The sequence below is a fragment of the Hypanus sabinus genome, chromosome 17 (genome assembly GCF_030144855.1).
Source record: "Hypanus sabinus isolate sHypSab1 chromosome 17, sHypSab1.hap1, whole genome shotgun sequence".
In the NCBI taxonomy this organism is placed as follows: domain Eukaryota; kingdom Metazoa; phylum Chordata; class Chondrichthyes; order Myliobatiformes; family Dasyatidae; genus Hypanus; species Hypanus sabinus.
The window spans coordinates 11,301,351-11,325,646 of record NC_082722.1 but is presented as its reverse complement, the minus strand read 5'-3'; the positions used below and the strand labels follow the sequence as shown (position 1 = coordinate 11,325,646).

General features: G+C 43.9%; 1 protein-coding gene across 1 annotated transcript in view; it reads left to right on the top strand.

The window, feature by feature from the left end:
- The window catches only part of exoc3l1 (exocyst complex component 3-like 1), a 109,853-nt gene extending 95,122 nt beyond the window's left edge, over positions 1–14,731 (top strand). The window contains exons 12-13 of the mRNA XM_059992541.1: positions 4,777–4,901; positions 6,908–14,731. Of these exons, the coding sequence (XP_059848524.1) occupies positions 4,777–4,901; positions 6,908–7,091 (309 nt within the window). The 3' untranslated portion in view covers positions 7,092–14,731. The remainder of the gene's footprint in view (positions 1–4,776; positions 4,902–6,907) is intronic.
- The last annotated feature ends 9,565 nt before the right edge of the window (positions 14,732–24,296 follow it).

The window sequence follows — 24,296 nt, the reverse complement described above, 5'->3', positions numbered from 1 at the left end:
AATAAATAAATTGCAGTTTCTGTATATTGAAGATTAAAAATCGTCAAAATCAGAAATAATATGTACTGAAAAAGTGAGGTAGCGTTCATGGGATTCAATGTCCATTTAGGAATCGGATGGCAGAGGGGAAGAAGCTGTACCTGAATCACTGAGTGTGTGCCTTCAGGCTTCTGTACCTCCTCCCTGATGAGAAAAGGACATGCCCTGGGTGCCAGAGGTCCTTAATAATGGACACTGCCTTTCAGAGACACCATTCCCTAAAGATGTCCTGGGTACTTTGTAGGCTAGTACCCGAGATGGAGCTGACTAATTTTACAACCCTCTGCAGCTTCTTTCAGACCTGTGCAGTAGCCCCCCACTATCTGATGCAGCCTGTCAGAATGCTCTCCACAGTACATTTATAGAAGTTTTTGAGTGTTTTTGTTTACATACCAAATCTCTTCAAACTCCTAATGAAGTATAGTGGCTGTCTTGCCTTCTTTATAGCTGCATCGATATGTTTCTTCGAATGAGGTTGGAGGCAACTGAGAAGAATGAGAACAGGATACTAAACTAGACCAATTGCAAATAAGAGAAAACCCACAGATGCTGGAAATCCAAATATCCAGTCAACTATTTTCCATAGATGTTGTCTGGTCCATTGAGTTCCTCCACCATTTTTTGTGTGTTACTAAACTAGACACTAGATGATATTCCAAGTAGAGCTGATGATTGAGGACTGAACCTCAGAGAGACAATGTTGGTAGTCAAGGGTAAGAGCTGGATCCAAGATGTCCCTTTCAGAAACCCAGCGCCTTTCCTTTGGTCCAAATCCTTTCCAGTCCATGAGGAACTGTCAAACTCCCCGAACAGTTCATGAGTCCAGAATTCTTTTTATGGTGAAGACCTGTTCCCCATTGATAAATCTGGGTGACAGTGGGATTGATTGTGGTGGGCTAAAGGACTGGTGTCCACAGGTTTTAATTTAGAAATGTGGAAAGTGGAATTGATCTTGAGGGTCTTGGGGAGCTGCAAGGTGTAAGCCACTGGGTTTGCTTTCTTGAGAACCTTGAAGGATCCAATAAACTTGGGTGCCAACTTCCTAGACTCCACCAGGAGAGGCAAATCCTGAATAGACAACCAGACCTGGTTCCCAGGCTGTAACGTTGGTCCCTGTCTTCTCCTGTGGTTAGCCTTTATTTCAGCCTTTGGGTAGAGGCCAACAAAATCTCCCTTACCCCAGTCCATTTTACTTGTAGCATCAGACAAGATCTTCAGCCGCAGGGACCCCAACCTCAGCCTGCTGCTCAGAAAAGAGAGACAGAGAATATCAAAATTGGCATTCAAACTGGTACAACCCATCTGCAGAATGCAGTAAAGTGTGAGCAACCTCTGCCCACATCAAATAGTTGCACCACTCATCTGAATTTTCTGAGGCCAGGCACCTTATGGTTCATTCCGTATCCTGGTTCACCCATTCCATCTGGCCATTGGACTGCAGGTGAAACCCAGAGGAAAGACTTGCTGTTGCCCCAATCAGTGCACAGAACACCCTCCATAAATGTGATGCAAATTGAGGACCGTGATCCAAGACAGCTTGACATGAAGTCCATCATCTAGAAGCCTCTTTTGATATCTCTGACATGAGCGACACTCTCATCCATAGGCTTCAAGAAGATTAAAATATCATCCAAGAAGACAAAGGCGTATTTATGGAAAGCATTCCAGAGCACATCTGGAAAACTGCTGGCGTGTTCACGAGGTCGAAGGACATGACCAGATACTTAGAGTGCCCTGTCAGTGTGTCTAATGTAGTTTTCCACTCATCCTGCTTATTCATAGTAATAGCAGCAAACTTGACCCCAACACAGGGACTTCTCATCAGCGGAGAGTCTTGTGCAGCCGATTTGCTTGGGCTCAACAAGACCCCGAGCAGGAGATGGACTGGACATTGTCCAGATCAGGAAGTGGAACTGTGATACATTGAGGCTGGGCTCAGGCTCGCCCCCTTCAACCTTTTAAGGTAGCCCACTTTTCCTCCACCAAGCGATTATCGAGGCCTCCCTGTTCCAGCCATTCTCTTCGGCCAAAGTCTGAAACTCAATAGCTTAGTTGGCTGCTGACCAACTGCCCTGGCACACCTTCATCAGACGGTCCGAGGTTCTGTTTGCTCCTGATAGATAATGGAACACTTTCTTCATGGTGACCATGAACTCTTCCAAACCCGAGAAAGTCTCCAGCCTCTGCTCCCAATGCCCCTTGGCCCATGCCAGTGCTCTCCTGGTCAGGAGAGAGATCATGAAGGCCACGTTTCTGCACTCTGTAAGGAGCCGGGACAGCTGGAGTTCAAACACCAGCGAACACTGAGCGAAGAAGCCGTTGCAAGAGCCCAGGTCACCACCGAATCTCTCCAGGGTTGGAAGATGGACTGACTCTGCAGAGTGACGGACAGCCTCAACCAAGTGACTTTGGTTTCCACCTTGTGATGCTTGGTGACCTGGAGGTCGTGATTCTCCCAGCTCTGTCTAGAAATTTTCTCACTGTGGCTACCCACAGCTGATGAGAAGCTCTAAAACCCCACTAGATCCATGTTAGGCTCAATCATACTGTAACGAGAGACCTAGATGAGGGTGGTTAGGACCCAAGTGCTGGAGTAGAATTGAGACACAATATGAGACTGAAATGAGAACAGAGTACTAAACTAGACACTAGACACTCAAAAATTTCTATAGTTGTACCGTGGAGAGCATTCTGTCTGACAGGCGGCTTCACTGTCTGGTATGGAGTGGCTACTGGACCAAAAGAAGCTGCAGAAGGTTGTAAATCTAGTCAGCTGCATCTTGGGTACTAGCCTACAAAGTACCCAAGGAGCAGTGTCTCAGAAAGGCAGCGTCCATTATTAAGGACCTCCAGCACCCAGGGCATGCCCATTTTTCACTATTACCATCAGGTAGGAGGTACAGCTTGAAGGCACACGCAGTGATTCAGGAACAGCTTCTTCCCCTCTGCCATCTAATTCCTAAATGGGCATTGGATCTTTGGACACTACCTCACTTTCTTTTAATATACAGTATTTCTGTTTTTGCATTTTTAAAAGCTATTCAATATGTGTATACTGTAATTGATTGACTTGTTTATTTATTGTTAATAATTTTTTTCTCTGCTAGATTATGTATTGCATTGAACTACTGCTGCTAAGTTAGCAAATTTAACGTCATATGCCAGTGATAATAAACCTGATTCTGATTCTGATAATTCAAGTAGAGCTGATGATTTAGCACTGAACCTCAGTTCAGTTGCTATTTAATTATTAAAATCCTAGTGACAGAGCATGGCTGCTAATTAGCTGGGTGGGCTTGAATCTTTCAAAGCCAGCTATCCATATTCCAGATAGTTAGAGGATCTAAACCCCGGGGGCTTGCAAGGTTGTGCTCATGTCATAACATTGATGTTGTGAAGCTGATATCACTGCACCAAGCCCAACCAACTCATTGAAAGATGAAAAAGCAATGAAGTAGTGAATAGCTGGACTACAGATGTACACTTCAAAATAGTTTTACTGTAATTAAATAAAGAAATAATATTATTTGTAGCTTTAACTAGATTTGAATGTTTTTGTAACTATTTGTCACTGCTTTGAATTTACAGTTATTTCATTCACTGTGTATTGTAAATCAAAATTCTTTCTAGTTTTTATGCAATGGCTGGAAAAGGGAGAGGACAGTGGGGATGTGTTCTGGGATCCAAGGGGTGGTAACCCAAAAAGCTTGAGAACTTCTGTGACAGATGGAAGAGGTAAAGGCTGAAGAAAAAGGAATCTGATGGATGAAATCTGATCAAGTTTATCATCATTCAACCCTACACAGTTAAACGAAACAAAAGTGGGACAAAAGTGCAAATCACAGTACATAGAATCACATACAGCATCTAGAGTTATGATACAGCAAGTACAATCACACACAGCACCTATAGTTATGGTACAGCACATACAATCACACACAGCACCTATAGTTATGATACAGCACATACAATCACACAATAATATTAGCACAATTTGATGGTGCGTGGCATGTTGTCCTGGAGCCATGTTTCTATAAGAATAAGCTCATAGCAATTCCTCATTTCACCTTGGGGCAGTTACAGACAAAGATAATCCAGTTTGTTTCCTGGGAGCAACACTAGAGAGCAGTAACAGGAGAGCCAGCCCGCTGGGGGTAGCCTATAACCTAGCACGAATTCCATCATGCCCTCTCACACCACTCCATCACTAAGTAGCTGTAACAAGTGACACCGTCATGTTATGAAGGGTACCACATACCACTTACACTCAGTGCACAGACACTCAAGGGAGAGTTTTTCTGCTTCCAAAGAAAGAAAGCCTTGCATTTATATAGGTCCTTCAAAACTGCTAGACACCCTAAAAGCACTTTATAGGCAATAAGTATTTTATTTTTGTGATGAACTCAGCAAGGAAGGAAATGGCCAGTTAGTTTCTGTAGCAGTGATAACTATTAATTGTGAGTTGGTGGTGGTGGTGAAGGATCTGGGAGAGAAGTTTGCTCCCAAACCCTTTCCTTACTGAAGTACTGCCATGTTATCACTCACATTGAGCAGCGACACCATGCCTTCATTGGACATTTGCTCCAAAGATCTCATTTCCAGTGTAAAGGAGCTGGATTACTGAACTAGATGTTAAATTTGAGGCTTACCAGGCAAAGGTTTTAAGATGGTAAGGAAAGGCAGGGATTAACAGGGTGAACTTTGCTGACATCTCCCCTTTGCTTCTGCCTACTACAGGGACTGGGAGATGCTGATCGGCTCACCAACGTGATTTCCTCCATCTCGGAACTCATCAAGCTAACAGACAGCTCCCTGCTCAGTCTGGAGGTCTCTGGCTTGGTGGTCAATTATCCCGATATCAGGTAACTCTTCCCACCAAAGCTGCACTTCCTTCACCAGTTCATATCCAACAGTGTGGCACCGAGCATCTCAGCCACACTCCAATCCTCAGCCCACCTCCCGAACTGACTGAGATCTCTTTGTGACCTGTTTCACTATCAACAACATTAGCAACCTTGCTGTTTATGCCCTGTGCACTCATATCCAAATCATTTCCATAAATAATGAATAACAGAGGTCTCAATGCTGGCCTCTGCACCCCACCCTCCCCACCCCCACCCACTAATTACAGGTCTCCAGTCGAAGAATTGAACTGAACCTTTACCTTATCACCGAGCCAAATTTGAATCAGCCTCGCTAGTTCCCCCTAAGAACATCTGAGAACATCCATATTTGTGCAATCATGATGCAACTATGTGTCCTTCCCTTGGAAGAATGAGAGAGCATAATGCTACATCTCTCCTCTCAGACTGCAGCAGTGCCCACTGGTCATGGGGAGTGGAGAGGGGTGCAATGCTCTCATCAACACTCTTAGTACTCGTGCACTCATGTTTCATGATCTGGACATCACTGGCAAGACAGCACTTATTGCCCATCCTGGAGTGGCTATCATTTATTACTCATCCCTGAGTAGCCAGCATTTATTACTCATCCCTGAGTAGCCAGCATTTATTACTCATCCCTGAGTAGCCAGCATTTATTGGCTCTCTCTGATGAACAGAGGGCTTTGTTTGGCTGTTCAGAAGGGTATTTTAATGGTATAGGTGAGCTTGGTGTCACATATAGGCCAGACTATATAAGGGCAAAGATTTCCTCTACTAGAAGACTTTTAGTGGAGGAAATACAGTAAAACCCAGTTAATCTACCACCTTGGGGACTTTGATGGTACTAAACAAGCAGATTTTCTAAACTAACGGATGTAATTCCATTAATGCTCCAACACACTTCCAAATCACTTCTTTTTGATGTTATACAGTAGATAGTACATTTTTCAATTAACCCAATAAGTTCTGGTAAGTTTAAAGAAAGCACATGAAACTAAACCTGGTGATTGTACAGGGAGATGGGAACTTGGATAGGGATGGGAGGATGGTGGCAAGGAGTGGGCTTGATAATTGAAGTGCAATCAGTGTGGCCTGCAGCAAAGGTGAACAAAACCCGATGGGGTAGAGTGCATGACCATGGATTAAAGCAGGGGAAAGCCAAAGAGAAACAAGGGGCCTGGTGTAATCAGCAGGAAGTGTGAGCAGAATTCCTGGCAATGAGGAGTAGGTGTGAGTTAAAGCCGGAGATAGCCGATCAATAGCAAATGTCAGACCATCCACCCTGAGTTTCTTGCTGGAGTTTAGAAGAATGGGGAGGCCTATTGAATTTAGGAATCATTGAAACCTACAAAATAATGAAAAGTCAAAATAGAGTGGGCATAGAGTGGATGTTTCCTATTCCTATATGTTCAGAGGGCACAGCCTAAAAATAGAAGGACTTTCCTTTAGGACAGAGATGAGGAGGGATTTCTTTAGCCAGAGGGTGTTGAATCTCAGAGTTGTATATGGTGATACATGTACTTTGATAATAAATTTACTTTGAACTGAATCTGTGGAATTCATTGCCACAGACAACTGTGAAGGCCAAGTCATTGGATATATTTTTAAAGTGGAGGTTGATAGTTTCTTGATTGGTCAGGGTGTCAAAGGTCATGGAAAAGGCAGGAGAATGAGTTTGAGAGGAACAACAAAGCAGTCATGGCAGAATGGTGGAACAGAGTCAATGTTTTGAATTGCCTATGTTTTATGGTCTTATGGTCTATATTTGCCTTGATTTAACTTTGTGGCAGCTACAATTCCGTGTTTCAGCCAGCCCTCCCACTGATTTAGGACTTTGCACTTGAGGGCATCAGGTGGACTGGATGTTCAACTATTCTGTGTTGATAGGTTGTGTATAAGTGAGGATGAATAGGCCAGGAGACATTAGCAAAGACTTGTGCAGACTTCATCTTTGTTCCTTACTAAGAGACTGTTTCCTTTCCCAGTGATGAGCATGTTTCGGTGCTGCTGGACATCAGGGGGGACGTGTCCAAGGAGGTCCGCGGCACAGTGCTGGACATGCTGGAACAGAACAGCCAGCCTCCAGAAGGCTACCAGTCCATCTTCTCCGATATCTTGGTGCCAGCTCCAATCCTTCCCTTCTGCCTCCCCACTGTCAAATGCGGTTAGATCACAGGGCATCAATTCTGTCCTCAGAAGAGGCTCCCTCAATAAGGATCAACTGATGTGGTGATTGTGGACAGCTGAGTGGCAGTGCGAGTTGGGATTTTTTTCTACCACTATGCCCAAGCCTGATAGGTACAGAAGCCCTGACAGAAAATGTGGGCTTTTTGGGCAGGTAACCTTGGGCACCAAGGGTCTCAGATCTCTGCAGCACGTATAAACCCCTCCTACTTACACAGCACGTTGCAGGTTCCTGGAATTACCTCACTTCTTGGCTCAGTCGATGAAGCCAATAGGCATGTACCCCACACAACCTGGATTTAACTCTGCCTGGCATTCCCAACGGATTATCCATTATTCCAAAAGAGCATGTACGACAACATTGAGAGCAGCATCAGACTGGCCTGGCTTTTCTAGCCTCTCCCATTTGCCTATTTCCCTCTCTCACCTGCCAAGTCCACCCACAAGGAGGATGGGATTAGAATGAGGTCTGTTAGACTCTGTGTGACAGTCAGGATTACTTTGGATGGTTATCGTGATGGCTATGGGCTGAAGGGCCTGTTTTGTGCTGCCTTGTTCCCACGTTCTATGACTACAGACACTCCCACAGACGACAGGGAAAATGTCTCCAAGGCAAGGGGTTGCCAGACATCATTCTGCCCAGGGGGTATTCCCAATGTAGCATTCCCAAGGGCCCTCAAACCTTGGAAATAAGGGCACGTTCAAAGACATTGTCCCTGGTCTGCATCAGACCATGGATTATGGCCACCATTAGTCTCTTGAGTCACAAATTTGGGGGCTGCCCTTCATCTAGGTTAGGTTGTGGTGGATTGGCAGAAGAGAGGGGAGGGGAGGGGAAATGTTGACTGTTGCTGACCTTGGTTTGCTCCACACCCCAGTTCAACCTTCCACTCCCTGAGCTGCCCTCAGTTTGGCTGGGCCTCTCCTATCCAGAGGAAGGAAGCAGCTCAGAGGATAGGCTCTCCAGCTGAGGGCAGAACCAAGATGCCTTGACCCATTCCCCCAATCCATCCTTTTGCTGGTCTCACTAAGCACTGTCTTTGCTGGATTCGAGACCCTGAAGCTAGCCATGTTCCTTCTGGTGAATGAAAAACTACAGCATTGTTAATTTCCAGAGGAGCCATCAGTCAGTACAACAGCGTACTGACATGTCCCTGCAGTCTATGAGGTAGGAAGACATCAAAGCCAGATGTCACTGCAGCAAGGATATACCAACAACAAACACTTTTTTACATTGTGCCACATTTCTATGTTGGATTGGTCACAGATTAACAAGAGGAGACCAACACACGGTTTGATCTTCTGAAGACTTCCTGAAACAGATCAAGTCTGATTCTGCCTGGAAGTTAAGGAGGAGATCTGGTGGGTGAACCCACATCTGTCTAATACTGCTGGTGGTGAGCCAAGACAAGGATCCATTGTACTTGTCCAGTTCAGGTCACAGAGACCTGAGGCTTTGCACTGAAGTTCCTGGAGCCAAGCCAGGAGACACCAGGGTCAAATGCAGAGCTCACCAGGTTATCTGTGTAATGAAACTCTTCAGTCACTGTATAGCTTCCTGCCTACTTCCACCCTGCCATTTCATCGTTATTGGAGAGGCCCCAGCACACAATCCCTGAGTTAGAGTACCATCCCCTTCCCACTCACTGAAAACCACCCAAACCTAGTTCGGGGACAGTCACTGTAACTCAGCCTTACTCACTGAGAAGTCATAGACATAGATATAGAACAGTACAGCAGAGGAACAGGCTCTTCATCCCACAACGTTGTGCCAAACCAGAAACGTAAACAAAACATCCCCAAAAACTAATCTCTCCTACCTACATATTCCTCCATTTTCCTCATATTCATGTGCCAATCTTAATGTCTCTTAAAAGCCTCTAATGTATTTGCCTCTATCACCAAACCCAGCAGTACATCCCAGGCATCCACACATCTTGAAGTAGAAATCTTAAACCACACATCCACTTTCAACCTACCCCCCCCCCCCCACAACCTTCGATGCATGCCCTCTGGTATTAGACATTTCTACTCCAGGGAAAAGATACTCAATATTTACTCTATCTATGCCTCTCATAATCTTATAAACCTCCATCAAATCTCCCCTCACCCTCAGCCGCTGCAGAGAAAATAACCCAAGTTTGTCCAGCACCTTCTGATAGCACATGCCCTCTAAACCAGGCAGCGTCCTAGTAAACCTCTTTTGGACCCTCCCCAAAGCTGCAACATCCTTCTCACAGTGGGGCAACCAAAACGGTATGCAACACTCCAAATGTGACCAGAGTTCTACAAAGTTGCAACATAATCTCTTGAGTTTAGAACTCAATGCCTCAATTAATAAAAACCAGCATTCCATAAACCTTCTTAAACACCCTATTGACCTTTCTAGGAGCTATGAACTTGTCCTAACAGGGTACTGTCTCCTTACATTTCTACCAAGCTGCAACACCTCACATTTATCTGAGTTAAACTCCATGTGCCATTTCTCTGCCCATATTTGCAAGTACTCTATACCCTGCTATATTCTTAGCCAGTCTTCTACTCTATCCACAACTCTACAAATCCACAAGTTTACTAACCCACCAATCTACATTTTCATCCAGGTCATCTATGTACATTAGAAACAGCAGAGGTCCTGGAACAGATCCCTAATTATAGACCTCCAGCTCAAATAAGTTGCTCCGACTACTACTCTCTGACTTCTATGCGCAAGCCAGTTCTGAATCCAAACAGCCAATTCACTGCGGACCCCATGCACCTTGATCTTCTGGATTAGCCTCCCATGAGGAACTTTGAAAAATGCTTTTTATCTGTCTAAATATGTAGACAATATTTACTGCCCTATCCTCATCAATCTCTAAGACTCTCCCGCAAGGACCATACCTAACCTAATCTGTAGCTATTCTGAAAGTTAAGGAGTTGTGGTTACTGTTCCCTAACTGTTCCTCAATTGCCTGGCCATACTCATTATCCAACACCAAGTCCAGTACAGCTCCTCCTCTCATTGGACCATCTACATATTGATTTAAGTCTCTGGTCAAACACTTCAAATGTAGCGAATTTTGTTTTCTGTTGCATCCCCTATGTTTGCTGTATTGAGCGATGTCTCTTTCACTGCTCATTAGCTTTACATTCTGATGGGAGAAACAACCTCTTCATCCTTGTCCCAAAGGCTGACCCTTCCCAGCCATGAATCTAGAGGCAGGTATTTCCCTGCTCTGTTGGTGGAGCTGAATCCCCAGCTGTGAACCCATGCCTTGGGCAAGTCCTGACACCCTTTCCAGTTGCCCTACATGCTGCTTAGCCATGTTCAGCCAGAAGAGGAAATGATTGATCCATCACTGGTTCATCCTGAGATCCCCTCCATCACTGAACCTGACTTCTGCCAAATCAATACTCCCCGGTCTATCAAGAAATTATTACAAACCCAATACAACAAACACTGGAGGGCCCAGACTACACCTGGCTGTTATACTAAAGATCTGTGCTCCACAATTAGCCCAGCCTCTAAGCAACTCTTCCAGTACAGTTACAATATTGACATCTACCTGGCAATGTAGAAAATTGCCCAGGTAAGTCTTGTGCACCAAAAGCAGCACCAATCCAATCCAGAACAAACACAAAATGGGGAGGAACTCAGCAGGTCAGGCAGCATCTATGAAAATGAATAAACAGTTGACAGATAGATGTAGCCTGATAGGCCAAGTTCCACCAGCATTTTTTGCCTGTTGCTCTGGATTTCTAGCATCTGCAGAATCTCTTGTGTTTATGTTTTGCTATTCCAACCCAGCTGAATGCTACCTAATCTGTCTACTTACAGTCATCAGCAAAGTGACAGAAGGCGTCGTCAATCATGCTGTCAAATGCCACTTGCTCTATAGTCCCTGGTCTGGATTCTGCCAGAAATACTCTGTTCCAGACTGCTTATGGACTTGTCAAACCATTGCTCCAAATCCCATTAAGACTTCCTGTTATGTTTCGTAACTTCAAAACTTCAAAGAAAGACACATGACTTCAAAATCCAGGTCTAAATTCAAGTTTACTTTCAGTGAGCCATGCACGTATCATGTGGTACCGTGATGAGGTATGCAATTAATGTATTTTTACATATAACCCATAATTAATTATTTAAATGAACAGGAAAGCTAATCAACATATTTCTACAAGACCACTCAAATATACACAGCACTTCCCATCATCTCCAACGCACAAATCAAGAGGGTAATAGATTACCGTGCACTAGCCTGGATGGGCGCAGCCACAGTAAGTCTCACCAGCATCAACCAAGCAACCCAATTAATTGGCACCCCCTCAACTGCTCTGAACCTCCATTCTCTCCACCTGCAGCACAAGTGCTATAGTGTGTACCATCTACAACATATACAACAGTTCCTTGTCCAGACAACTCTGGTTAAAAATGTCCTAAGATTATGAAACACAGTTTATAAATGCAAGACCATACAAACAGGTATTAAGTTTCCTTATTATTGTCAAGATTGCTTATCATTAACTTTTTGCACTCAGAAATATGGAACTAAGTTAACATCAAATCATTAATTATATCCATCGAAAAAAGTTTGAATCAGAGGAACAATGACCTCCATTACCATAACACAGTACCCTAAACAATTTGTTCTGTTAACAATAGGTGCTAAAAGGCAGTGAATCTGTAAGTATTAAAACAAATGTATACAGTACTTATTCCAATAGTTGGGGGAGTCTAGGACCAGACAACAGAGCTTCAGAATGCAAAGACATCCCTTTGGAACAAAGATTAGGAGGGATTTTTTTAGTCAGAGAATGCTAAATCTCAGGGTTGTATATGGTGACATAATTGAAGTGAATTACGTAATTGTACTTTAATAATAAATTTACTTTGAACTGAATCTGTGGAACTCATTGCCACAGATGGCTGCAGAGGCCAAGTCATTGGGTATATTTAAAGCAGAAACTGATAGGTTCTTGATTAACAAGGGTGTCAAAGGTTACAGAGAGAAGGCAGGAATATGGGGTTAAGAGGGAAAATAAATCATCAGTGATCAAATAGTGAAGCAGAACCAATGAGCAAAATGGCCTAATTCTGCTCCTATATCGTATGATCTAATGAACAGCAACTCCCAAACCGGTAACCTGTATGATTTGAATGCCCAATAGTGCAGGTGCATGAAAATACTATAACCTGCAGATACCCCTCCAAGTCACACACCATCCTGACAGGCAAATATATCATCACCCTTTCATCATCGCAGGGTCCAAATCTTCCATTTTGCTCCCCAAAAGCACAATAGGAATACCTTCACCAGATGGAATTGGAGAAGGCAACTCACAACTACCTTCTCAAAGGCATTTGGGAACAGGCAATAAATGCTGGCCATCAGCAGTGCCCAGATCAGGGAAATTAAGACAAGAAAAAGCCACAGCTGAAAATCCTTCCCCCACTAACCCCTCACCTACCAACCCTTCAGGAGTCTGCTGCCCAATTCCAACACCAACCTACCTGCTGCCCAATTGCTAGACAGCAGTTTACTCCAAAACTTGGGCTTCAAATGCCTGACCACATCCTCAGGGTCCCATCCCTACAGCTGGGACTGGAACTCAGACCCCACCCTGGTACCCTTCATCTGCTCTGTCATTGCAGATTGGGAAAAAAAAGGCTTCTGAGAGCTTGTGGTCTCAGATTCAGATTTATTTAGCACCTGTATAGTGAGACGTGCAATGAAGTGTGTTGTTTGTGTTAACAACCAAAACACTGCTGGGGGCAGCCTGCAAGTTTTGCCTCACATTTCAGCGCCAACATAGCTTGTCCACCTTTCTTGGCAGAACAACACAGAATGCAGCAAAAATCTGAACATGTCAAGCAACAAATTAACAACAGTATTCCTTCCTCCCTCTCACCCTCTCATGCACACACACAATTCTGTAACCCACCACCAACCATATTCAGCCTCCAGCAGACTCGTAGATTCGCAGACATTGGGCCTTCGACTTCCCCAGCAGACTCGCAGAGAGTTGTAAACTCACAGTTGGCCATCTGTACTGCGTGAAGCTGTGTGCAGGCCCTAATGGCTTGGTAAACACTGCCACAGTCAGGCAGCCACTATTCACAGGCAAAGCTCTCTCCCTGACACCAAAGAGACTGCAGATACTGGAATCTGAGGCAACAGGCACAATCCCACAGGAGGAACTTGGTGGGCGTGGGGCATCTGTGGGAGGAAAAGAACAGTCAACATTTTGACCCAAAGCATGGACAATTCCTTCCCCCCTCCCCCCCCCCACACAGATGCTACTCAACCATCTGAGAACCTCCAATGGATTGCTGAAAGCTCTTTCTTCTAGGGCCATGCCGAGAGATGTAGATTGAAAACCCAGTCCATCCTGGTAGGTGGCTCCTAATGTTGTCTCACTCCAGGACCACTATTCGTTACCAATGTTTATAATCCTCAAGCAGAACCAGGATCTAGCTAAACCAGTCAGTCTATAATAAATGGCATACATTTATGCCACACCTTTCACAACCTCAGAACATGCCAAGAGGCTCCACAGTCAGTAGATCTATGGATATCGAAGTAAATTGGAACAGCTGAGAGATGAGATCCCACCAACACTCATGATGTAATAATGTTATGCAGATCAAAACAGGCCCTTTGGCACATTGAGTCTTCACTGACATCAACCATCTTAATCCTGTTCACTCACTCCACATTCCCTTCAACTCCCCCCAAGTTCTAATTCTCACCTACTTACAACAGCCAATTAATCCACTATCCTGCACGTTTCTAGGACGTGGGAGAAAACTGAAGCATGGGGGGAAAGGCAAGAGCTCACAGAGAAAATGTGCAAACTCCACACAGACAGTGCCTGAGGTCAGGGTTGAACATGCATCTCTAGGGCTGAAAGGCAGCAGCTCTACAGCTGTGCCACTGCACCATATGGTTCACTCACACTGATCTGATTAAGGCAGGGACATTGACTAATAACAGCCTTCTTCAGTATGCTGCAGATGAGACAATACTTATCCAAAAGGCAGCTTGGACATACCGTGTCTGATCTTTGGCTTGTGAAGCTGGCACTCCCTCATTTGCAGGGCACCAATGAACAGAATGCAGAATTACTCTGCCAGAATGCATCATAATCACCCAAGATAATCGTCATAATCACCTCATCCACCAAAGATGATCCTCTCAGATGATCTTCCCCCGAATGAGAACCATGGAATCCCAGATTTAACAAAAAAAATTGAAGATGATTCTTTGTTCTGAGACTATGCAATTTCCCCCTCTCCATTCTACCACCAAAACCTAGAGGAGCAAGGCTCCCCACAGCCACTCTGCACATTGGCTTGCTAGATTCAAGCAGACTGTGCGAGGGAGGTGGAACACTACTTGCTTGTTATTGCAATGTAAATACTAAAAGTAGCTGCAAGAAAATGCCCTAACACCAGGAGGCAGCAACACAACCCAGTAACACAGCCAATGAACTGCCCATAGTATCTGAATTTTCCATGGTTCCAGGAACATTGTGTAAACTGGGAGAGAAACCATGGATATTTTTGGTTCAAAGACACTTTTGCTTGCTTCCTAGATATATTTATTCCTGCCTAAAAATAAAAGCACAATGGACTTGGACTCTGGCTCTTTCTTTGTGAATGACAAGTTTGCAGCCATTGGTTTAATCAGGATCTGGTGTGCAATCAGCACTGGTAGGATTATCCAACACATTCCTCACAATGGGATCATCACAAACTTCCAGAGCCTGGGATTGAATTCAAGATTATTTATTGTCATTCTTCAGTACAAAAGTGTAAAGGAGAATAAAATGATTGTTACTCAAGATCCAATACAGCATAAAAAAACGCAATAAACATAAAGAACACAACAAAAAATAAATATAATTACATATTATTAGCTGGTATTAGATAGATTGATTATATATACAGAGTGACAGGACCTACGTACAGGAGTTTCTTTACATAAAGTATGGATGAAGATGGTTGTCAAACTTTTCAAATTACTCCAGAGATTTAATCAGGGTTTAATATATTTAACCTGACGTTGCTGGTCTTGCAATATGATCAGCAATAATTTTCAAAGGTTTTGAACTGTTCTCCAACATGTTGTATATGTGTGAGATGGAGTTTACAGACTGTGGTAGACATTGAGGATGAATGTGCAACACACACAAAAAATGCTGGCAGTCAGGCAACATCTGCAGAGAGGAGTAAACAATACATTTTGGGCTGAGACCCTTCATCAGGACTGGAAACAAAGGGGCAAGAGGCCAGAATAAAAAGGTAGGGGGAGGGGAAGGAGTACAAGCTGACAGGTGGTAGGCGAGACCAGGTGAGGAGGAAGATGGTTGGGTGGAGGAGGGTGATTGAAGTGAGAAGCGAGGAGGTGATAGGTATAAGATGAAAAGGGCTGAAGAAGAGTATATCTTATAGCAGGGGAGAGTGGATCATGGAAGAAACAGAAGGAGGAAGGGCACCAGAGCAAGGTGACAAGCAGGTGAGAAGAAGAGAAAAGGGAGGGGGGAAGCCAGGGTGGGGAATGGAAGAAGAGAGAAGGTGAGGGGAAAAGAATTCTGGAAGTTAGTGAAAGCGGTGTTCATGTCATTTAGTTGGAGGCTACCAGATGGAATGTGAGGTGTTTTTCCCCTGACATGAGAGTGTCCTCATTGTGGCAGTTGAGAAGGCTGTGAACTGACATTTCAGAATGGGAATGGGGATTGGAGTTACAATGGTTAATCACCAGAAAATCTTGTTTGTTGCAAATGGAATGAAGGTACTCAACAGAGCAGTCCCCCAGTCTATGCCAGATCTCACAGATGTAAAGGAGGCAACACCACAAACACCAGATGTGTAGACCCCAGCAAACTTGTAGTTGAAGACCTAAAACATAGGAGCAGAATTAGGCCATTCAGCCCATCGAGTCTGCTCTGCCATTCCATCATGACTGACCCTGCATTCCACTCAACCTCATACATCTGCCTTCTTACCATATCCTTTGATTCCCTGACCAATCAGGAAATGATCAGCTTCCACCTTAAACATACCCATGGACTTGGACCCCACCACAGTCTGTGACAGAGCATTCCACAGATTCACCACTATCTGGCTAAAAATGTTCTTCCTTAACTCTGTTCTAAAAGGTCACTCTTTTATTTTGAGTCTGTACTCTCTAGTTGTGGATACCGCCACCATAAGAAACATCCTCTTCACAGCCACCCTATCTAGTCCTTTCAACATTCGGTAGGTTTAAATTAGATACCCCTGCATTCTTCTAAATTGCAGTGAGTACAGGCCCAAAGCTGCCAAACGTTCCTCATATGTTAAACCCTTCATTCCCAAAAACACCCTTGTGAACCTCCTCAAGACTCTCTCCAATAACAACATATTCTTTCTGAGATATGGGGCTCAAAACTGTTGCCAATATTCCAAGTGCACATGACTAGTGTCTTATAAAGGCTCATCATTATTGCCTTGCTTCTATATTCTATTCCCTTTGAAATAGATGCCAACACTGTATATGCCTTCTTTAGCATAGACTCAACCTGTAAATAAACCTTCTGGGAGTCTTGCACATCTGATGTTTGAACCTTGTCTCCATTTAGATAATAGTATGTACTATTGTTCCTTTTACCAAAATGCATCATCATACATTTCACTGGAACACTGTATTCCATCTGCCACTTCTTTTGCCCATTCTTCCAATTAGTCTAAGTCTTGTTGCAATCGCATTGCTTCCTTGGCACTACTTACCCCATCCACCTATATTTGTATCATTTGCAAACTTTGCCACAAAGCCATCAGCTCCTTCATCCAAATTACTGACAAACAATGTGAAAAGTAGTGGTCCCAATACTGATCCCTGAGGAACACCACTAGTCACCGGCAGTCAACCAGAAAAGGCCCTTTTTATTTTTGCCTCACCTGGAAGAACTGTTTGGGGCCCTGAATGGCGGTGAGGGAGAAGGTGTAGCACTCCCTCCACTTGCAGGGATAAGTGACAAGAGGAGATCACATATCAAATCAACCATTACCATCTGGTTTGAAGCAGAACCATAGAACCATAGAACACTACAGTTCAGTACAGGACCTTCAGCCCTCCATATTGTGCTGACCCATATAACCTCTAAAAAAATACTAAACCCACACTACCCCATAACCCTCCATTTTTCTTTCATCCATGTGCCTCTACTAGAGGCTCTTAAATACCCCTAATGTTTTAGCCTCCACCACCATCCCTGGCAAGTCATTCCAGGCACTCACAACCCTCTGTGTAAAAAACTTACCCCTGATGTCTCCCCCAAAACTTCCCTCCCTTAATTTTGTACATATGCCCTCTGGTGTTTGCTATTGGTGCCCTGGGAAACAGGTACTGACTATCCACCCTATCTATGCCTCTCACAATCTTCTAGACCTCTATCAAGTCCCCTTTCACGCTTCTACTCTCCAAAGAGAAAAGTCCCAGCTCTGCTAACCTTGCTTCATATAACTTGTTCTCCAAACCAGGCAACATCCTGGTAAATATCCTCTGCACCCTCTCCATAGCTTCCATATTCTTCCTATAATGAGGTGACCAGAATTGAACACAATACTCTAAGTGCGGTCTCACCAGAGATTTGTAGAGTTGCAACATGACCTCTCTACTCTTGAACTCAGTCCCCCTGTTAATGAAACCTAGCATCCCATAGGCCTTCTTAACTACCCTATCAACCTGCTCAGAGACCTTGAGGGATGTATGGATTTGAACCCCAAGGTCCCTTTGTTCATCCACACTCTTAAGTAACTGACCATTAATCCTGTACTCAGTCTTCTGGTTTGTCCTTTCAAAATGCATCACCTCACACTTGTCCGGATTGAACTCCATCTGCCATTTTTCTGCCCAACTCTGCAGCCTGTCTATATCCTCTTGTAACCTTCAACAACCTTCCTTTATCTCTACTCCAATGGTCTTGAGGCCCCTGTATTTCCTTGCCAATGGTCTTGAGGCTCCTGTCTTTCTACTGTAATGGTCTTGAGGCTTGTATCTCCTCTCCAATCATATTGAGACAATTCTACCTCCTTTCTAACAGTCTTCAGGCTCCTGTATCTCTTCTGCAATGGTCTAAAGCCTACTGTATCTCCCATTTAAAAGTCTTGACACTCCTATATCTTCTCCCTAATGGTGTTGAGACTCCTAATGATATCTCCTCTCTATTAGTCAGACTACTGTATCTCCTGTCTAATAGTATTGAGACTTTTATATCTCCTCTCTAGTGGTTGATATACTCCCATAATTGCCTCTCTAATGGTCCTGTACCTCCTGCATCTCCTCTCTAATGGCCTTGAGGCTCCTCTATCTCCTCTCTAATGGTCTTCAGGCCCATGTATCTTCTCTCTAATGGGTCCTGAGGGCCTGTATCTCCTCTGTTATGGTCTTGGGATTCCTATATCTCCTAACTAATGGTCTTCAGAATCCCATATCTCCTATCTAATGGCCCTGAGACTCCTATATCTCTTCTCTAATGATCTTGAGAATCCTGTAACTCCTACTAATACTTTGAGGCTCCTGTATCTCCTGTTGAATGGTCTTGAGTCTCCTGTGTCTCCTCTCTAATGGATGTGAGACTTATTTATATCCTCTCAAATGGACTTTCAGACTCCTGTATTTCAATAGGTTTGAATAGGTACATTTAATGTCAGAGAAATGTATACAATATACATCCTGAAATTTTTTACTTTGCAAACATCCACGAAAACAGAGGAGTGCCCCAAAGAATGAATGGCAGTTAAATGTTAGAACCCCAAACCACCCCCAGCTCCCCCTCTCCCTCATAAGCAGCAGCAAAGCGATGACCACCACCTCCCCAACCAGCAAAAAAGCATCTGCATCCTCCACCAAGTACTCAAGCGTGCAGCAAAGCATCAATAAAGACACAGACTTGCAGCACCCCAAAGACTATTCTTTCACCCGGTATTCGAAAAACCACAGGCTCTCCCTCTCCCTAATAAAGAAAAAAGAGGTGTCCCTGCTTTCACAGTGAGAGGGGAGACATAACAAAACAACTCGCTGATTTACTGTGTTAAAAGTCCGTTGTGTTGCTTTTTCCGAGCTCTGTGCCCAAAAGAACTCAGATCTCTGGGCACACAGTCAGCTCGCTGCTTTTGATCTTCTGTGTACTCAGGCGGTGGCACCGACCTCAAATTTGCCTACCTCCAGAGCCATGAAAATCCGGCACCCTGAAGTGCAGTAGTCTTCCAGGCCGCGTCCTTGGCATATCAAAAAGCAGCCAGTCGTAAGGCCCTGAGAGCGGGTCCCATTTCTGCAAAGAACCTAAGTCAGTATGTAGCTCCAGGTCAGGGTCTTCAAAAGAACCCTGAAAGGGAAATAAAGAGATATTAAAGATAGAAATAGAACGGTTTCAAGTATGCAAGCAAAGGAGTTGCCATTAGGTGCCATCATCCTAAGCACTCTCCTTCCTAAGCATCTTGAGACTCCTGTATCTCCTCTCTAAAGGCCATGAGACTTCTATATCTCATCTCTAAAGGTGTTGACAGATCTGCATCTCCTCTCTAATGATCGTGAGACTCCTATATCTCCTGTCTAATGGTCTTGAGATTCCTGTATCTCCTCTTATTGTCTTGAGAGTCATGTTCCTCCTCTCTACCGATCTTGAGGCTCCTGTATTTCCTCCCTAAGGGTCTTGAGACTCCTGTATCTCCCTCTGATGGTCTCGAGATGCCAGTTTGTCCTCTCTAATCATTGTGATACTCCTGTACCTCCTCTCACATGGTCTTGAAGCTCCTGTATATCCTTTCTAATGCACTTGAGGGTTCTGTATTTCCTCTCTAATAGAATTGAGACACCAGTATATCTTCTCTAAAGGTATTGAGACTCTATAGGTCTCCACTCTATTGGACTTGAGACTCCTGTATTTCTTCTCTAATAGTCTTAAGACTCCTGTATCTCTTCTCTGATGGTGTTGAGAATCCTGTATCTCCTTACTAATAGTCTTGAGGCTCCTGCACATCCTCTCTGATGGTGTTGTGGCTCCTTTATCATCTCTGTAATAGTCTTGAGACTCATGTATTTCTACTCCAATAGCCTTGAGGCTCCTGCATCTCCACTCTAACACTCTTGAGACTCCTGTATCTCCTATAAAATGGTCTTGAAATTCCTGTATCTCCACTCTAATGGCTTTGAGACTCCTGTAACTCGTCCCTAATGGTCTTCAGACTCCTGGATCTCCTCACTAATGGTCCTGAGGCTTCTCTATTTGCTCTCTAATGGACTTGAGACACTAGTATATCTTCTCTAAAGGTATTGAGACTCCACTCTAGTAGTCTTGAGGCTACAGTATCTCCTCTCTAATGGTCTTGGGAGTACCTATCTCCTCTCTAACTATCTTAAGACTCCTATATCTCCTTACTATAGTCTTGAGGTTCCTGTACCTCCTTTTTAATGTTGTTGTGGCTCCTACATCACTAATTGCTTTGAGAGTCTTGTATCTTCTCTTTAATGGTCTTAAGACTTGAGTATCTCCACTCCAATAGTCTTGAGGCTCCCGTATCTCCTCTATAACAATCTTGAGACTCCTGTAACTCCTACTAATGACCTTGATGCCCCTGTATCTCTTCTTGAACGGTCTTGATTCTCCTGTATCTTCTCTCTAATGTTTGTGAGACTCCTTTATATCCCCTCAAATGGTCTTTCAGGCTCCTGTATCTCCTCCCTAAGAGTCTTGAGGCTCCGGTATCACCTTTCTAATGGTCCTGAGACTCTTGTACCTCCTCACTAATGGTTCTGAGACTCTTATATCTCCTCTCTGACTATTCCTAATCATATTACACCTCTCCAAATGTTCATAAATCCTGCCTCTCAGGATCTTCTCCATCAGCTTACCAACCATTGGAGTAAGACTCACCGGTCTATAATTTCCTGGGCTATCTCTACTCCCTTTCTTGAATAACATCTGCAACCCTTCAATCCTCCGCAACCTCTCCCACTTGCATCGATGATGCAAAGATCATCGCCAGAGGCTCGCCTCCCACAGTAGCCTGGGGTACATCTCATCCGGTCCCGGCAAAATCCAACTTAATGCTTTCCAAAAGCTCCAGCACATCCTCTTTCTTAATATCTACACGCTCAAGCTTTTCAGTCCGCTGCAAGTCATCACTACAATCACCAAACACAAGGAAATCTGCAGATGCTGTAAATTCAAACAACACACACAAAATGCTGGTGGAATGCAGCAGGCCAGGCAGCATCTATAGGGCGAAGCACTGTCGACGTTTCGGGCTGAGACCCTTCGTCAGGACAAACTGAAAGGAAAGATAGTAAGAGATTTGAAAGTAGGAGGGGGAGGGGAAACTGCAAAATGATAGGAGAAGCCCGAAGGGGGTAGGGTGGAGCTGAGAGCCAGAAAGATGATTGGCAAAAGGGATACAGAGCTAGAGAAGAGAAAGGATCATGGGACGGGAGGCCTAGGGAGAAAGAAAGGAAAGGGGGAGGGGAGCACCAGATGGAGATGGAGAACAGGCAAAGAGTGATGGGCAGAGAGAGAAAGAAAAAAAAAGGGAGGGGGAGAAAAACTAAATATATCAGGGATAGGGTTAGAAGGGGAGGAGGGGCATTAATGGATGTTAGAGAAGTCGATGTTCATGCCATCAGGTTGGAGGCTACCCAGCTGGTATATAAGGTGTTGTTCCACCAACCTGAGTGTGGCTTCATCTTGACAGTAGAGGAGGCCATGGAAGCCATGGATGGACATATCAGAATGGGAACGGGATGGGGAATTAAAATGTTTGGCCACTGGAAGCCCCTTTGTTTAAAAAAGGAAGACATCTCCTTCGTCCTGGAATGACGTCCTCCTCCTACTCTCAAATCTCTTACTATCTTTCCTTTCAGTCAGTCCTGATGAAGGGTCTTGGCCCAAAACATCGACAGTGCTTCTCCCTATAGATGCTTCCTGGTCTGCTGCGTTCCACCAGCATTTTGTGTGTTACTACAATCAGCAAGATCCTTTTCCATAGTGAATATGGAAGTATTCATTAAGTACCTCTTATTTTCATTTAAAATACCAAAGAAAAAAGAATCATCACAATAATAAATAAATAAACAATAATATTGAGAACATGAGATGAAGAGTCCTTGAATATGATTCTTAAATTTGTGAAAACAGTTCAGTGAAGGGGAGTGATGCTGTTTCAACTTGTTCAAAAGCCTGATGGTTGAGGAGTAAACACTGTTCTGGAACTTGGTGGGGTGGACTGAGGGTACTGTACCTTCTTCCTGATGGCAGCAGTGAGAAGCAATCATGGCCAGGGTGAAGGGAGTTCTTAATGATGGATGCTGCTTTCCTGTGACAGTGTTACTGGTAGATGTACTCAATGCTGGAGAGGGCTTTACCTATGATGGATTGGACCGTATCCATTACTTTTTATACAATTTTCCATTCAAGGGAATTGGTGTTTCCATACCATAGTGTAGATGGGCAAAAAGGTCTACATGGAAGTGGTTGGCTAAGGGATTATTTCCGTCTGGTACAACTCTTTGATTAAACTGATAGGGCATTTTGACAACACTGTACAGTTTCCGTCTCCAAATTTAAGGAAAAATGTACTTGCGTTGGGGACAGTGCAGAGAAGTTCCACCAGATTTGTTCCCAGTGTGAAGAAAGATTGTGCAGGTTGGGGCTACGCTTACCAGAACAGAGATGAAAGAATGGTGATTTTGTTGAAGCATAAGATTCTGCGGGGCATTGACAAAGATGGATAATTAGAATATGTTTCTCTTAAGAGAACAATGGGTTCCATTTCAGATTAAGATTTCAGCATTTCCAACAGACACAAGGAAGAATTTCTTCTCTGAGGGTGCTGTGACTTCTTGCAATTGCTTACCCCGCTGTCCATGGTGGCACTGTCATAGAACATAGAATGGTACAACACAAGAACTTGTCATGCCAAACAGGTGAAATTAATAATTAAATTCCCAACTAAACTAATCCCATCTGTCTACATTTCCTGCACATTCCTGTGCCTATCTTGAATACCCCTCACATATTTGCCTCCACCACCATTGGCACTGCAACCACCAACCACACTACAGTAAAAGCATGCTACACACATCCCCTTTGAACCTACTCCCTCTCATCTTAAATGCATGCCTTCTGGTATTGGACAGTTCAACCCTGGGAAAAATATACTGGCTATATACCCTGTCTGCATCTCTTATAATCTTATAAACCTCTATCAGGTCTCTCCTTTGCTGTCCCTGCTGCACAGAAAACAATCTAAGTTTGTCCAATGTCTCCATTTAATAAATGCTCTCTAATTCAGGGAGAATACAATAAGCGTCTTTTGCACTCTCTCCAAAGCCTCCACATCCATCCTGTAATGGGCAAATAGAACTGAAGGAAAGAAGTAGATTTTTTTGGAATCTATTATTGTCACATATACCACGACACAGTGAAAAACAAAGTGTAATAACTGCTGAGGAGGTGCAAGTAAGTAATCAGGATCATGACAAGGTATATTGTGTGGTCAAAATTCCATTTTATCACAGGGAACTGTGGGATAGAAGCTCTCCATCAGCCTATTGTTACATGCCTTCAGGTTTTATATCTTCTGCCTGATGAAAAAAGGGGAGAAGAGAGATTGTTTGGAGTGGGTGGAATCTAACTAGATTTCTATAAAACTGCAACTTAACTCTTGAACTCAGTCCCTTGATTAATGAAGGCAAACATTCTGTAAATCTTCCTTACCACTCTAACCACTGGAGCCTCTTTCACAGAACTATCTAATTTCTAAGGAAGCTGAGATCCTGCAATTTGTGCAGCAGGATGTTGGAGATCTTTTACCAGTCTGTTGTAGCAAGTGCACTCTTATTTGCTGCTTTTTGTTGGGGAGCTGCATTGGTGCTGGTGGTTTAAAAAGACTATACAATCTAAATAAAAAGGCTGGATTGTCCTTGGTTACAACCAGATCCTTTTGAATTACTGATGGAGAGGAGGTCACTAAACAAGCTGTTATCCATGAGGACAATCAGGCACATCCTCTCCATGACCTACTGAATAAGCAGCGGATTCTCCCCGAAATGTCGTCACTACCTCCTCCCATAGATGCTGTCTGGCCTGCTGAGTTCTGCCAGCATTTTGTGTTTTTTATTTTTTTGAATAAGCAGGGGAGCACCCTTTCAGAGTCATTCAGCT